Below are 17,926 nucleotides of genomic sequence, written 5' to 3' on the forward strand. Positions count from 1 at the left end.
TTAGGCTACGTATGGGGGTCTCTTTGAAGGATAAAGGAAAGTAGAGTGCAAGAGGTAGGGCAAAGGATAGGGAAAATGAGGTGATAGAATGATGATGTCGTTATGAGTTGGACCCCTATTTATAAGGAGAGATCCCGAGGTCCTGAAAGGAAGGAGCAAAAAGCAATTGATTCCCATTAGGAAAGGGAATTTTGGATTCAGTGTCAGTCATTAGAGAGCACTACTAGGGTTTCGCCACGTATCTTATGAGATATCTCAAGGACGAGCTTTCCTTTCGTTTGAGGATTCTCATATGTGTACTACTTCCTTTTGTGACCCTTTTTGAATAGACACGACGTGCGTGACTTCACTATTTAGCTTGCTTGTCCTCATTAGGCCCATGGGGCATCCTATCACACGCGTTATTTAACGACACACGTGCTTCTATTATTTGTTTCTAATCTATGGTGAATCTGTGCTTAATGTGGTTCTGCGATGGCTTTTGACTCATCACAAGTCCTCGCGGGTCCAAAATTCATCGGGGTTCTACGATGGCTTTAAACTCGTCGCAAGTCCGGATGGATCATAAGGATATGTTTAAAAAATTTGAAAGCAAATGAAAGAAAAAATAGTCACAAATGCTTATTAGAATAAAAGACTATCAAACGCCCAATATTAAAATAAACACTTGAAAAAGTTGAGTGCCAAAAACAAATAAATACTTATTTTTAATTACTAACGTAGTCTTAATTCAAAATATGGTCTAGTAATAGGATGTGACCATGTGAATTAAACCAACAATTTCTATGTTTTCCAAACAAAATTCACTAATGTTTTTGACCTCCAAACAAAATTCACTAACGTTTTTACAAATTTCGAAGTGCTCAAATTGTGAGCATGTTGTTCCTTTGTTTTTTGGGAAAAAACCCTGAGGCACTAATCATTCTCTTCAACAAAATATCAGCATTTGGCAACACAATCAGGTGTTTGATCAAACCAATTCTCAATTATCGAAATTGGGGGACTGCTTAGCTAGAGTTTGACCAAATCAATTAGCGACCCTCATGACATGACAAAATGAGAAAGTCTCAAAGCTTAAGCATTGGAGTTCCCTGCAATTGCTACAATTGAGTTGATCCGCCAATGGAAAGATCTCTCTAAGAGGGGAATGAACTTGATGAAGGGTGATTTTGCCCGACCTAGCAAGAAGGGGACATGTGGACACGACTTGATTAAGGGATGACAGTTCAGTCCGGCAAGTTTAGTTCGCAACGTTTGAGCTCGGGTAATCGGTCACCTTGGCATCGGGGCACCTCGGCATTCAATTTAGTTCGGAACTAGAGAACTGAAGTATCAACTCGGGGCTACCGACCCGAACCGCCATGTAATGACTCCAAAAGTTTCTCCAGTAGACTTCGAACCTCACGAGATCACACCGCATAACGGCAGGCCTAATCTTCTCCTTGCTCGGATCGGGCGGAATTGATAAACTCTATTAATTGATATGTTACTCCCCAATTAAAGTAGAAACGGATCCCCTTAGGAGGAAAATCCTAGAACCGATCTACAAAACCCTTGAGGGCTCAACTATATAAAGGCACCAACCCCAATGACACAAGGTACACATGATTTTTCTACTCTTTAGCTCTCTAACTTTCCAACTCTCAAAGCTTTCAAGTCGCACCACAGTTTACTAACTTAAGCATTGGAGTGACCTCGCCGGGTTAGCCACCCTATGTTCTCTGATCCTCTGTCTTATAGATTCACCTAGCTCGTTGTTCGACTGGAAGCCAAATCATCCTCCAACAGGGAGTAATCAGATCGCGCTCCATCAGAACTTATATTCATTGAATCGCATTCAAAGAAAACCATTCTTAGGTTCGGAGATTGAGCCAACAAGATTCCTTCACGATGTGCCATCACCTCAGCTTCAATAGCATAACATGGAGGAAGTGGGGATGGAAGGAGAGCTCTGATTTGAAGGCCGATGATCTGTCATTGCTTCATGTCTGCACCTATCCAGAATTGAAGATATCTGAATTAAAATTCTTCTGAAATCCGGCTTCAAGTTCTCAAACAGATAATTATTTCAGGCCTTCCATATACACCATACAGGAATCAGAATAGGAATTGGAATCAGCTGGAATGGGTTTTCATTTCCAAGGGAGGGCAGGGAATGGCCATTCCCTCAAATGAAGGAAAGTCATTCTATTAAGAATGGGAATGGGATTCCAATTCCTTTCAACCAAGCAGTTGGGCCATTCCGATTCTGATATTCCAGACCCCTATTCCCGCAAACCAAATGTGCCTTAATTTAATCACACATTATTAATGTAAGTTGACAACTAAACCATACTTCTTTTGCCAAAGTGAATCGCAAGAAAAGATTTATCCAGGTCCTCATTTTGCATCCCACGTAGAGGGCAAGACTGATCAAATCTCCTGGATCTTTTAGCCAATTTGTCATTAATTGGTAGTGCTCCTACAAGACAATACTAGGGCTCCCGGATCAAATCTCCCCCACCATCTTGCTTCCTACTTCAGACTCAAACAAATAACCCTTACTCCTACCTCCATTATCTTGCATATAAGGTAGGATCAAACATTGTTTTACTCTTCATAAGCAATCAAGACAAGGTCAAAACTGAAGTATAAACCAGAATTTACATTCAGCCTACTTGCAGTCCCATGCATTTACACCAGTGCAAATGAAATTTTGCACTGTGACGTTGATTTTTGTATCTAGTTAGCTGATATGGTGACTTCTTGAATTCTTGTTTGTTCTCTACAAAAATCTTCTGATACACTGAATTCTCAATTCATCGTTGTTTTCATTTTCAGTGGTATGACACTAGTCGATTGCTTCTCGTTCTCAAATTGTCTTCTCTTTCTTTACACCTCATTTGTCCACCAAAGTATGAATTCTCTTTTGAGCTTAAATCTGAGTTTAGGTGGTTATGCCATTAGAAATTGATAGGTGTGTGCAAGTCGGGCTGTGTTGCTAACCCTAACCTAACCACACGTTGTTGGACTCCCAACCCTAACTCTTTTTTGTTTATTTTTTAAGTTTTAATTTCTTAGACTTAGGATCACCATGATAAATAGCTTTAGTATCAGTATATAATTATATATATATTGGGACAAAGTCATGTAATTTTGAGAGTAGGATTCTGAAATACTGTAGCAACAACCATTGGAATATTAGAATTTTGTGGCACTACTTAGTTTGAAAACATATACCCCTGATTAGAAAATGATTTTAATTATTTCTGTGGAACCAAGCAGAGAACAAGGTTATTTTTAGGAAGGAGGGGGGGGGGGGGGGGGGGGGGGGGGCCTCCACCTCCTCCCATTCTCTACAAATTAACTCTGTAACCATCATTTGCCTTGCTCAGTGCAAAAAGAATTTGTGCAAAGTGCAGTTTCAATCCTTCCATTCTTCAATCTTGACTACCCTGTCAATCGAGGACATACTGATGTAAGTGTTAGTTAATGCCATGTAAGGATGAGTGTCCATACTGTCATCAATTGCAAATTCCTCTAATTCTGTCTTGACCTGTTACAGATGAGAAAAAGGGAAAAATGCCTTGACAAGACCTATTGTCAAGAGTTTTATTGTTGTTCTTATCTTCTTCCTACTTCTGCTTTTGCAAGCATTATCATCTACAAGTTATGGGCCAATTGCTTGAGAATTTCATACAAAGATATGTACTGAAATGGATTTAACTCTAAGGGGGCATTCTTTTTTTGGATTTTGAGAGGGGAAAGGTAAATGGGATTTTGGTTCCCATTGACCAAGAGTCCCATGTTCTTTTATCAGATTAACGTAGGGGCCAGGGAAAGTTTATTTTCCGGGTAAATGATACCCATCTCTTAGGTGGGTAAATAACTTTCCCACCTGGGGAGGGGGGAGTTTTCAGCACTTGAATGGGACAAAAATGCCCCTTTTAATAAATGATTTTTATGGATAAAATGGTCATTTCCTTTTTTTACTTGGGAAATAAAAGAACATGGGTAAATACACTTACCTGGGTAAGTGTTTTACAGGAAAAACTTACCCAGGTAATTGTATTTACCCGGGTAAATAACTTACCAAAAAGAGAGCGGGGCCTAAAAGTTGCCCCAAAACAGAGAATTGCAGTGTTAGACACATACAAATTTAGTCAATTCTTTGCAGAAACAGTTACTATCAGATTTTCATTCTATTTTCCTTCAATTGCTCTTTTAGTTTCATTTGTTAGATGAGAGAGACAGAATGAAGCCAACATCAGTGTATCCTCTTTGTTTCATTTGGTATACATTAGCCACCCCAAACTAAATATGAAACTATGTTAAGGAGCTCAAGAAAAGCATGCTCAAAAGACACATTTAAGCAACAGATCGTACCAACTTAAGCTAATGGTTGATGTAAAGGCTAATTGACTTAAAAGACCCAATTGTCCTCCACCCACCAAAAAAATAATAATAATAAATAATAGAAACTAAAAGGGAAAAAAAGAACAGGAAGGTAGCTGGAGACCCAAATATAAGTGTTACCAATACCATTATCTGTATATTTCTTGCCTCCCATGATTCAGGAGATGGAATTCCTCCACCTTCTGGATGTCTTTCTTGTCTGCTCGAAAGGAGTTAGGATCTAAGATACGGCATCCTGGGTTTCTAAGGCTTTCACCTTTGTGAGTTTGCTGAGCTTCTTCCACCCACTGCTCCATGCTGATGATTGTTTCTGTTTTGACATCTTCTCAAACTGTGTCTGCAAGTTATCCATGTCATTTTGAAGCTCAAGGTACTTTGCCTTCATGTTTTCAAGCTCAAACTTAAGTGTGTTGATCTCTTTCTTTGCTATTGCCCATCCCTCTTGGTAGAACAGTGGGGTCCCTTCAAGCAAAGATTTTTGAGTCCAGACCATAGGGTGATAATGATATTCACCACTTTCCTTCAGGGAGCTGTTTGCCATAGCATTGCTTATCTTTACCTGTTCAGCAAAGAGGACTTGTACCACCACTCTCAATGGGAGTCGTTCATTTTGAGCAGCATGCATGCAGGCATCCATAGAAAGCTTCTGGCAATCCATCACACGACAGAGCCGCTTCCTTTCATGCTCTGAGAGTGTTGGATGGGCCTGTCAATTTGTGAAAGGTTAAGCAGTGCAATAAAAAACAAAGCTTCACCAATCCTACTGTCATGTATCATGTCAATATTTCCACTGATCTAACTGATCCAGTATCATCTCTAGTCATGGTGAACAAAATTATTATCTTTCCATTGATTTCAAGTCCATGTTATCACCAACTAGAGGATTTTGTGAGGTTTTCTTCTGTTCAATTTTCAAAGGTTTTTATTCTGTATTCTGTTATTGGCTTTTTGTTTGTCAATAATATACCATTTATTGGACAAATGTATGCAGAGATGCATAATGCATACTGTATCATGACCAATTCATGTAGTTAATGACTAGAACTATGTATTTAGACCAACATTCACACAAATTCTTAGTGGTTGAATCTTAGGGCTGAAATGCATGTTTTCTTATGTTAAATTCCAAGGCATTCAATTGTTATTATTTTTTATGATTTTCATTTATTTGGTCTGTTATTGACATCACCAATGTATACATATCTGCCATTTCTGTATGGATATAGATCAAGAGAGAGCAGAGACTATAAGATCATGGAATAGATTTTTGAATTACCTTAAGATAGGAATCTACTGCTCGATACAGCCCATCATCACAAGTTCTTGCTGATTCTGGCAAGGCCTCTGCCAAGGCCTGAAACTTTGTCAGGGAGAGATTTCTGTCTCTGGAAACCTCTGTAAGATAGCTGTCTACCAGTCTTGCCACTCTCATATTGGCATTAGAGGAAGTACTCCTGGACATTTCTTCAAATGAATGCTTCTCAGAAAAATATGTGCTTGGGCTCGAAGGTTCCATCTGTTCTTGAACCAGAAAATGCTCCAAAAGCCTCTGAAAGAGATCCACATCGTATAAGGTATCGCTCTTGTTGTAAGAAGGAATGAGAAGGTCTGACAAAGTAGCCTGTTCGAATTGCATTCCCACCCGTTTCTCCAACTCAGTGACCAGAGCAGGGACAACCTTTAACATGTTTGCCATTCTCAGAAGCCGAAGAAGGAAGCTGCAAGAGATGCTATCCTTCTGTGAAGGAAGTATGCTTATGAGGCTTTCTATGATCATACGTTGCTCTTTGATTTTAGCATTGGGCTGGTCCTCTTTGGTGCCTGACGCAAACATGTGAAATCCACCTTTCCAGCTACTATTACTACTACTGCTGCTGCTGCTGTTATTACTTTCTTTGCCTTGACTACCTTCACCTGCAACTGCAATGCCTTCTTTTTCCGAGAATGGAAGCCATTTTGATGCATAGTGCATGATTGCCGCTCCAATCAACTCGGACCTCATTCCCTTCACCATGATCGCAGTAACAACCGTGACAAAGTGGTTAATCCTAAGAAGCGATACGTCTTCAAACCACCAATCTATAGGGATCTGTTGATTCGTACTGGGGCTTGATTCCTTCATCTCGTTCCATTTTGGGCTCGAGACTTTTGTAGGTGGTTTTCCTGTATAAGCCCATCTGATACCTCTTGGGTTGGCACACGCCTTCCAAGCAATGGACTCGCTGCATCTACGTACAATCTGCAGGTTTTCTGCCCATGGAGAGAGCTTCTCACTACTTTTTAGTACTAGAATGGAGTCCTTCCATGAAGACAAGACAACGTAACTCAGAAACGCTTCAGTCTTGAATATGAGGTTGCCTTCTTCGAAGTCCTCTGTCATCTCAAGATACTCTGCAGCGCATCTCAGACCAGAGATGTTGGTGGCTGTTAGATTGATATGAACCCCATAGCAGAACTTTGCCGCTAGGTCAAATGCATCTGCTCCACCTGGAAGATCATCCATGACTATCTTGTTCAGGTTCCCGTCATGCAATTCATATATGATTCTGTTCAGCCTTCCACATCGAGAAAGAAGAGGATACTTCCATAACAGAAACACAGACCAAATAAGTAGCTATAGATCAAAGAAGTAATAAAACCCAGAAGTAGAAATCATTATCATCTCAAAGCTTTATCTTTGAAGCTTAAACGCACCCTTTCCTTCCATAGTATAAAATCAGTCTAAGAAATTAATTTAGAAAGTGCGGAGAACAGGTGCTTAACCATTGGAGAAGAGAAGTAACTACCTTGTGTAAGTGGAAATTAACATCTCCAACTTGAACTAGAAGGTCACTGGGAATATCGGTTGCGACGAACCTAAAAACAGAGCAATTCCATCTGTCAAGAAGGAAAGGAAGTCGCATACAGAATCCAGGAATATGCATTTAGGCGTAAAAATTAAACTGGAAGGAAACTGAATTACCATGAGTGATCTCTTCGTTCAAACTGGTTGGTCTCGACTTCATCTTTTGTCGAACTGAGAACTCCATTCGTGTACTCTCTCCCTCCAACTGACTCGTCCTCTGACTCCCACATGATGAAAACTAGAACCCAGATTACTAAGCAGACATCCCTTAATGGAGAACGAGAACCTCAAAGAGAAATGAAGAACACTAGCTGAGCAGAGAAATGGAGCGGGAAAGGGCATAAAACAGTAGATATAGAGAAGAGATGGTGAAGCAATATTAAGAAGAAGAAGACCACATGGGAGTGCTTGGAATCATCTTAGATTGTGGGGTTTTTCTAGATTTTGCAAGAGACAGTAGAATCGTGGCCTTGAGGATTATCTTGGGGTCATTTTGACTGCATTTAAATTTCTTTCTTTCTTGCAACTTTGGCTTTCTAATATATTCTCCTATAATATAGCCAGTGAGAGTTTTGCTACTCTGCTTCTTCATATTTGGCCTTCTTTTTCCTCTCAACTTGTTTTTTCACCAGTGCTACAACCCCAAAGCAAAAGGATCTAGATACCTCGTTTACAGTTTTCACATCGCAGATTTACATGGATACGTGAAATCCAGAATTATGGATCATGTGGGCCTACAGCCAACCAATGGTAAAAGGCTAGAAGCGATTACAAGTTATTGTTCAGTCCACTTCATTCATGTATACAGACTCGTACACAGTACACTAAACTTCGTGTTAAGCGCTTGGAGGGTCCCGTTGGAACCTGAAGCCAGGTGCTTGATAAGTTGATATGGTTTGGTTGGGTGGTCATAAGTCATAACCGACTGATGCCTTAGTCCAAGCTCCAAACTCCACTCTCCAGTTCCAAGCTCCAAGTAAAAGATGAGTCAGGACGGTCTCACGTCAAATCTCCTTCGACAACCCTTTGATTGGAATAAAGTGAAGGATTACCATTCCCAAAAGTTGCAAAGGTGATCTCTCAGTCATCAGTCGTCACAATATCCTGTATCAAAGTCGTTTATTTCTTTTTAATTTTGTATTAAATGGGAAAAATGAGTCATTTTCATAACATTTAACTCAAAATCTTTCTTCTTATTTATTTGGGAAGCTTATCTTTGATACCTTGAACTCTATTTGCTTACCAAAAGAAAAGAGAGAACTTCAATTTTCATTAGGTGACGGGTGAGCTAACTTAATAAATATAGGTCCCCAGTATACTAATAATGCAGGCATGCTACCTCAAGGTATCATACTGTTCTGTGCTTGAAAAGCTGGATTATAAAACCAGACCAGTGGCCTACCAATTCAACCTATTTTGTTTAACTCTATCCGTATCTGGCTTTGGCTAGGTTCAAAGTATTCAAATGTGTGCCACGCAATTTTTATTTTGTATGTATTTGCACTGTACATATTTTTCATATTATGTAAATTAATATTTTTTTTTTACAAGTTCTAAGAAATAAGTAGGGACATCTTTTGGTTCAATGTCCTAACTCAACTCATAGGGGCCATAATTTTATTTTTCCTTTGTTTTGAATTGTACAACACCACTAATAACTCTCGAAAGTAGGTGGTAGTGGGACTTACTCCTCCGCTCAAATAATCCGGTTAGTGTGGTGATCAACACATTGATACTTTGAATCTTGAGTTTTGGCAATATATATGCTTTGATGAGGCATGGGATCAAATCCTTATCGCTACGGTCTCTCCATGGTAAGGTTAGTGGACCTTATACATACTCATTGTCCCCACCCCTTCATCTCTTGGAGTCCTGTAGTATGTAAAATGAGGAAAAACTTTGGCTGTTGGGGCCAACAGCCTTTGCTGTTGAGAATATTTTTGGGAATGCCATATTACCATACAGTGGGGTAAAATAGTAATTGTTTTCTATTTCCTTTTAACCATAATCATAGACATGGACGTGAATTGGTGAATGTGTCTAGCGTAAAAATGCTCTCAACATCATAGTATCACGGGGTTAGGTTTGTAGTAGAAGAAACCCATGCGATATCCAGGCCATGTGCGGATAGGACAAGTCTAATGTGTCTGTAAGGGCTATGTGCCGGTCCGATGATACCTCCGCCAAAGTCAGCGGCACTAGATTATGACCTTGCAGTGCATGACTAGGGCTCTCTATGGTTCTTATCGGTCCATGGGAGGCGCCTCTTACATGTCAAATGGAGAATGCAATGATGTGAGAGACAATCATTGTGTCGATGGTGTGAGGCATTTGTTGTGCCAATGATGTATGGGACAACCACTGGGCCTTGAACACACTCGTGCGCTGTGGGCAACTGGGTAGTTCTATTAACTTAGACATGGGGCTAGTGAGGTGTAGGGATATGCTTGAGCCAAACCCACATGGAAAGTCTCTACCCCACAAGGGATGTTGGTTTATGGAGTGCCAAGGTCAAGCACCCAAGGAGGTCAACCACCCCTCCTTAAAGAGTATATTAAGCTTTTGGAGGTCTTCCAGTAGGAAACATCTCTTTTCCGAAAAATCATACTAGCAATATTTACGATAATACCACTCAACCTAAGCCTACCAAGCATAGGTAAGGCTAAGCCTTTGTTAGACCGTGACAGGCTCCCCACTCAATCCGGTGTCACCCCAACAATGGATCTTTTGTGAATGGGCATCTGTGTCCCATGTCATCCATGTGTGCTCTAGTTTAGTTGCTTGTTGTTGCAGTCAGGGCTGCTCGGTTAACCCGAGTCTTGCCAATGTTGGTGTCCATTTATGGGGATAGAACCATTTCACCATGTTGCCCTACCTAGACTTTGCCCACTGTGTTCAAGTTACTTAACCCGTGCAATGGCTATGCCCTTGATGTGTGTGTATGGCCCTCGAAGATGTTATATGTTTGTTGCTTCACAGAGGTCCATTTAGTATTCTCTTTACCTCAAGGCTTGACCGTCTTTTTGGTAGCTTTTCAGTGTTGCTATCAAACATGATTTGATAGGTCTTCTCCTACTGTTGGCATAGTGTCTTGGAAAACCCTTTCACTATGTTCACTTGTAGACTTTACCTCACCATGTTCAGGTTACTCAAATCTAGCCATGGCTTATGCTCTTTTGGCCCTCGAAACTACACTTCACCTCACCGGTTTGGGCTACCTCTTTGCTTTGAGGGGACTCCAATGTTTTCTACCACAAGGATCCAACCATAAGTGTGCCAGTGATAGGAACTTTTACTCATGATGTTGTCGAATATGCATTCGCCTGTGTGATGTGTTGATGTTGTTGCAAATGTTTTGCCTTAATGTGTTGAGCATGTTCTCTGTTGCAATGTCGGTGTTGTGCCGCCATGCTCCAATGGCAAGTGTACTCACATTTCTAACATTCCAAATATTGTGGCTTCAACCAAGGACCCCATTTGTGCTAATACCACCACTTCAATAATATTCCTTGACCAACTGACAACACCAACCAATTTCGGACTATCGTCCCCTACCTTAGCAGTGCCTTTGACAAGCTATGGAACAATGGCTCATCCATTATGGAACCAAGATGTAGGCACACCACCCACACCTCATTAAATGAACAACAACCGATGTTTGTGAAGAAGCATGGTATTCCCCCACTCAAACAACCACAATATGCTTTCCAAGGGATGGCACATGCATCTACCCCCGCATGAGCGCTGCTTTGGGGTCATTAGAATGGGACATGATGTATGGCCTCTTGCCAAGCCTGATGTGTGATACTTGCTCAATCCTGTTGAATGAGCAAGCTGAGGGACTGTACCCCATGATAGTGGTTGCTTGTTGTAATGACCGCTTCAACTGGCTCGATTTCGTGCTTTGATATCAACTACGATAGTAGTTGGCTGATGTGCTCTAATGCCAACTATCATGGGTTAGGTTTGCAGCAAAAGAAACTCATGCGACGTCCAGGCTATGTGCAGCCAGGACAAAACTGATGTGTGTGTAAGGGCCATGTGTTGGCTTGATGATGGCTCCACTAAGGTTAGTGGCACTAGATTATGAACTCGTGGCACATGGTCGAGGCTCTATGGCTCTTGTCAGTATATGGGAGGCGCTTCTTACATGCCAAAGGGGGAATGCCATGATGTAAGAGGCGACCACTATGCTGATGATGTAAGACACTTGTTGTGCTAATGATATGAGGCAACTATTGTGCTGATGATGTATGGGGCAACCATTGGCCCTTGAACACACCCGTGCGCTATAGGAAACAGGGTAACTCGATTAGCTTAGACATGGGGTTGGCAAGGTGTAGGGACATGCTTGAGCTAGAACCACATAAAAAGCCTCCCCTTCATGTGCATTGCGTAGTGCCGGACCATGCATTATCTCCATGAGCATGTGTGTACTCATGAAAAACCCTGATAGCCATGTTAGCCATTAATAAGAGCTGCCTCGCAAGGGATGTTGGTCTATGGAGTAAGAATGTTGGGCACCCAAGGAAGTTGACCACCCCTTCTCAAAGAGTATTTTTAGCTATTGAGTACCTATTAGTTGGAAATATCACTTTTCTGAAAAATCATACTAACAATATTTATGACAATGCCCCTCAACGTAAGCCCAACAAGCATAGGTAAGATTAAGCCTATGTCAAACCATGACAATAGGCTATTGGGGGCTAAACTCAAAGTTAACTCGTAAAATAACATTAACTTTACATGGATATGTAGTTATAAAGTACCAAACAGACTTAAAGATGGTTATGGTGATGTTTTGTAGTGTGGTTTGCTTCCTCCTTATTAGGCCTGAGGATTAATGCAGATCATGGATTTTCCTATTGGCTCAAAAAATGGGTCAAATTGAATAATTTGGTTGTTGACCTTTATTTTTTTACCCATCAATAGAGGGATCATTCCTATGTGGTTTATTTGAAAATTGAGGAATAAATGATTTTTAATAGTTGTACCTTCTCTCCTTATAGTGTTTTTTTAATCCAAAATTTACTCCAGGTGAAAAAAAGACAGCCACCTTAAATTTTATTAACCATTATCAAAAACTGAATAAAAAATAACATGGGAGGACCGGAAAAACTAGGAACCAGTCATTTAATCGGTTTCGTTTTTTCCCAAACCCGCTTTTTCCCCCAAAACCATTGATTTTAGTCAGTAAACCGCTGAACTGGCCGGTTGGTTTTGACCATTTTTCAAATTTTTTAATTCTTTTAAGTTTTTTTTTTGTCAAAATGGGCCGGCTGTTCGGGTCGAATGGTCAGACTGTTTGAACCAGTAACTGAATCCCTGACCGGTTCGGTTTTAAAAACCATACCTAATTTTCTTCCGTTTTCCTGCTTTAATGGGGATGGTAAGATAGTGAATCACTGATGAGTTGAAATCATTTGATTTAGGATCTTGTTGTGACTGACATTCTAAGACTAAGAGACCTTGAAGCTGCCCATTTCCCTGTAACAGAACCTTGTGGTCTTATAGCTTTGCCTCAAAGGTGGGTCAAACCTCCCCCAAACTTCATCAAGGTCAATACTGATGGAACTTGGACCCATCCTCTATAGTTGTCGGTTTGGTGATCCGAGACGAGAGAGGTAATTTGTGCCTACTAGATCATTGAACGTGTTAAATATATTGTGCCTACTAGATCATTGAACTTGTTAAATATATTGTGCCTACTAGATCCGATCCCAACTGATCCGCCCTGGAGGATTCACTCTCTTTAGAGTGTTGGAAGTTAATCTCTGATTTTTATCCTTGTTTAGTGTTTTCCCAAGATTTTTAAAATCGACTTGGAGATAGAATCGGTTAAAGGTCCGGTTTTTAGGTCGAACGGTCCAATCATTTAAACCGAACAGTCAGCCCATTTTAACAAAAAAATAAATAAAAAGGGTCAAATCCATTGAACGGTTCAAATGGTTCAACTTTCCGGATCAGGCGATTTATTGACCACGTTTTGACATCAACATCCAAAAATGTATTTGGTTAAAACAGTTTAATTGAAACGCATTACCACGTTTTGCATTAGGTATCATGTGCGTCGGTATTGGAATCATTTGGGGTGTGCCCACTTCATTTGTCGCATGTGATCACAAGTTGCAACTATAATAAAATATTGTGCAATACATATTTTGTACCAGTACATTTATCTCTGCTTTCAATATAATTCAAATGATATGATTCAATTGAATTGATTTAGAAATTTAGTCATTCAGCATTGAATTGGTTTGTCAAATGCAAATATCTGATAGATTGTTCTAGTTCTATGTTTGTTTTCTCCTAGCTAATTTGTACGGGTCTAGGCTGAGAGTGTGAGGGAGAATTTTGTAATCTCATGTTTGGGGCAAGACGATTACCAAAACAAAAAAGTTTAGGGCAAGACGGGTTATATCCTTGTATTTTTTTTTTAATTGTTTTTTTTTTATAATAGTTAATAAAACTTAATGTAGCCTCCCCTGTAGGTGGAGTAAAATTTGAGGCTAAGAAAAGAATAAGAGGTCATGGTGGTGCTTTTCAACATGGTGATGCTGAAGATGAAGTTTGCAAATAGCAATTTGTCCGCTCTTATAGAACACTTCACTGATATGAAAATGATGGACATAATGAGGCATGGGAGGACCCTACTTCTCTAACCCCTAGCTAACTTTCAAGTGGAAAATAGGGTCCATGCTTCTTTAGCTTAGTCCATGTTCATATAAATGGAGAAAAATTCCACTGTTTGGGAGTAGGAAAAAATTATGGTCATATTCGGGTTAATTCTCATTCTTTCTCATTTTTACGTAAAATAAAATTGTAAAATGAAAAAAAAAAAGATAAAAAAAAAAAGCAGAATGAGAAAATTATGGCCATATTGGCAAGACATGATACAGAAGGGTTTTGACAAATCAAAATCCTTCATAAATTGAATAAATAACCACCTGATTGATTACCATTTTTACGATATTGGTTGATTGGTTACAAGCATTTCTAGTAACATAATCAAAATCTTGGAAAATAAGAGCATGAGTTGTTTAATTTGAAGCTTCACTTGCATGACACATTACTCCACTTAGTTCTTTATTTGCTTTTCAATTAAAAATATTGATTGCAATTACATATTTATCCCATTCCCATATATTGATATATAGACTAACATGTCATGCTCATGAAATTTCAAAAAGCCCAGGCTGTTTAATATTTTTCAATTAAAAATATTGATTGGAATGTTAAAGCCATCTCATCCAATATTCTAAATTTTTTAGAATACATGCAGGCGTGGCCTTATTGTCCGTCACGAACAAGTGTAATTATATATTTCATGGAAAGAGCAATTTTTTTCCTTAAAATATGACACCCAATAAATGTGAACATTGGTGCTTGAAAATAAAAATCAGGAAGTGTAATTTTTTTTTCTATTTTCAAGGCAAAATCTATGGTGCATAAATTGTATTATGAAACAAAGAACTTGAACCATTAATAAAGTGACAAACCACAGCTGAATCTTTATTGTTTTTAAAGTCTCATATGAATAGACTTAGGCTATGTTTGGTTTGATGGAAAAAGTAGGGAAAGAAAGGGAAAAACAGGGAAACCAATAGAAGGATATTTAATGTGATTGGTTGAAATTTTGATTTATTATTTAGCAAATTAATATTCATAATGCATTGTAGTTGGGTTCTTTCAATTTCTAGTGTGTTTATATTTCATGGGGTTGCATGTGGTTGCAGCAAATGTGCTCTGTCCAACCAAGAAAAGTGCTCAAAGTTCACTTAGGCCATGTTTGGTTCATTATTTTGGGCCTCATTCTTTTAATTCTTTCTCATTCTAAGTAAAAATAAATAATATTAGAATGTTTGGTTACAAAATTCTTGCCATAGGTCACATTCTTTTTAGAATGAAAAATCAACTTAAATAGCACAAAGATTGAAGTAGTCTATAGCATGAAAAATAATCATGTCCCATCTTGTTTATTTTCATTCTTTGAGGAAACTCTGCCTACAAAACTGTTGCCATATATGTTTATTAGCAGACTACCGTGGAAGTACTTTTATGAAAGCTCTTTTATAAACGTACTTTTACATGAAAGCACTTTTGCAAAAAAAACACTTTTATAAAAGTACTTTTACACAAAAGCACTTTTACAAAAATGCTTTTATAAAAGTACTTTTATTTGAAAGCACTTTAATAAAAGAACTTTTGCGAAAGCATTTTATAGCATTTTTATTAAAATAATTTTTTGAAAGAACTTTTACAAATGTGCTTTTATGAAAGCATTTTTATGGAAGTACTTTTATGAAAATACTTTTATTGAAGTATTTTTATAAAAGCATTCTTATAAAAGTACTTTTACAAAAGCACATTTGCAAAAAAGTGCTTTTACATAGAACACTTGTCAATCTGAAAAGAATAAATTTTTAAGAAAAAAAGTGTTTAGTTCATAGAAATATTTTGGGTTAAAGTACTCTGCAACCCAATGCAGAATTCTGAATGACAGCCCCCCATAGTCTATTAGTAGCCCCTTATAAACCACATCGTGCCCATGAATTTGGCATCAATTCACTGTCAGAATTCATCCCCCCTCTCCGATGGGGCTACAAAATTCTGACCTGAACTGATCAGTCATTCTCCCAAATTGCTTAGAGAAACTTCTAAAAAAGCTTTGATGGAAAGCCATGTTTTTTATTTTTATAAAGCCATAATTTTCACTGCCCACCTTATAAAGCCAAAAGCTTACCATTCTATGAATTCATTTCAATTTCCGAAGATGTCGAGTAAAAATGAAGTCCTTGAATTATGATCTTATAATTAGAGGATGTACGCAAAAAAATAAATAAATAAATAAAAGCCACATAACGCAAATGGAGAAGAGTAGCAAATGTTCTTACGATTGGACCGAGTTTTGAATTTTAATGACCTAACCCATCTATATCAATATCATTGATTGAAGTGAAATGAATCATCCATGCAAAACCAATATGCCTTCTGATTGGAATTATGCACTGCTGGTGCTGGGTCCTACTGTCGTATCTTACGGGCCAAAACCTTTGGGTATAGATCACCACCATTGCTCATCAGTTATCACAAAGTTTGTGAAATTGTTACCACTGCTGCTGGGTGGTAAGAGGTACGCCACGTAGCGGTCGTCAACGTCATCACCTACCCCACTCCACATGCTTGTTTGTTGTTTTGCTTCGCTGCGGCTTCGGGGTTGACAGACCAGAATCCATAGGAAGAAAGGCTTCTATAAATGTATAGGCCTTTTCTCTTTGACCAAACTGGTAGAATCCTAGGCCCTTACCACGTTTCCTTGGCTTCAACCATTTTTTCGTGAATTTATTTATCCCGGTAAACATACTTATTCGGATATATTTATTTGGATAAATGTATTTATTCATGTTCTTTAATTCTTTTATTTCTAAGATAAAATAAGATAAATGACCATATAGTTATAAAAAATTGTTATTAATAGAGAATTTTATCTTGTCTAAGTATTAATAATTTTTTTTTCAAGTGGGAAAGTTTATTTATCCACCTGAGAAATAGGAATCACTTACCATAAAAAATGAATTTTTCAAAAAATGCCTCACTCTCTATACAAATAAATAAATAAATAAATAATAAATAAAAACCAACCACAATGGTGTCGATGCTGAACACCATTTGAAGAACTGAAAATTTCCCTTTGAAGAAACTGAGACTTAAAACTTCAGATTCCAAACGAATAGAAATACAAAATAGAGGGTGGGAGTCTTCACGAAACCTTAACGATCACAAACCTCCTTCTCCAAGCTTTATCCAAGGAGAAAAACCATTTTCAAGCATTCATATGATTCCTTAAATCTTCAAGGCGTAACTAATACAGATCGAGATTAAATCTTTTTCGACCACCAGTCTTGGGTAAATTATATTTTGCGGTGAAAATGAAAATAAAAAACGGTGAAAATGGTATCCAAAAGAGATGAGTGGAAAATATATGGAGAGGGAGAAAAAGAAGAAAAATATATAGAAAATAAAAAGAAAAAGAAAGCAAAATGCTGAGAGTGTGATAGAGAGAAACGAAACTGAGCAATGCAATCAAACAAAGACTAACGTACCGATTGATAAGTCTTTTTTTAAAGATCTTCCTTCACACCTGACAACCAAAAGACGATGTGAGTTTTTGCATTAAGATCTTAACGGCCAGAAGGTCGTTTGGTTAAAATACATCTTCTTATACATTTTTAATGTAATGAAAAAAGTCGAAAAGCTCTATTTGAAGTTTTTCAAAAATAGCCGAAAATGGGCTTTACACGTCTTTTTTGGAATGACATCTTTTGGCACTTAGATCTTTTCCCAATTAAATGGGAAAAGATCAAAATGCAGGCTATTGGACTTTTAAACAGCTGGCACAAAAAGACACGCTAAATGAGGCCTAATTAAAAGAACCTACAAGGATTAGAAGTCTCGTCTTTGAATCTTAAATTGTTCTCGGTCTCAAGTAGCTTGGAAAAGTCAAATTGAATTCTTGCAAACCTTGAATTTTTGCTGTTGTGTTGAAGTTTGGAGTTCAGGGGCAACATTGGCATTATGAGAGAATTTGGAGTAAGGTGTTAACAGCTATTTAACAGTACACTAACGGTGGCCCTATTTGTGTTATATAGGGTCACATAAGTGAGAGTCGTCTATCAAGATAAAGAT

General features: G+C 38.4%; 1 protein-coding gene across 2 annotated transcripts; it reads right to left on the reverse strand.

The window, feature by feature from the left end:
• Positions 1-4,167: 4,167 nt before the first annotated feature.
• Positions 4,168-7,885, reverse strand: LOC148876653 (root phototropism protein 3-like). Of its 2 annotated transcripts, none has more exons than XM_088965055.1 (4): positions 7,358-7,885; positions 7,182-7,251; positions 5,672-6,976; positions 4,168-5,101 (listed from the first exon to the last, which is right to left on the reverse strand). In XM_088965055.1, exons 1-4 carry the CDS (start codon positions 7,468-7,470, stop codon positions 4,616-4,618), a joined length of 1,974 nt encoding a protein of 657 aa, XP_088821181.1. In that variant the 5' UTR covers positions 7,471-7,885; the 3' UTR covers positions 4,168-4,615. The 2 variants fall into 2 exon arrangements, with proteins under 2 accessions (XP_088821181.1, XP_088821182.1); XM_088965056.1 differs by having other exon boundaries at positions 7,182-7,272; positions 7,358-7,489.
• Between the last annotated feature and the right edge of the window lie 10,041 nt (positions 7,886-17,926).

The sequence above is a fragment of the Nelumbo lutea genome, chromosome 1 (genome assembly GCF_056320005.1).
Source record: "Nelumbo lutea isolate HS-2025 chromosome 1, American lotus-T2T, whole genome shotgun sequence".
Taxonomy (NCBI): Eukaryota; Viridiplantae; Streptophyta; class Magnoliopsida; order Proteales; family Nelumbonaceae; genus Nelumbo; species Nelumbo lutea.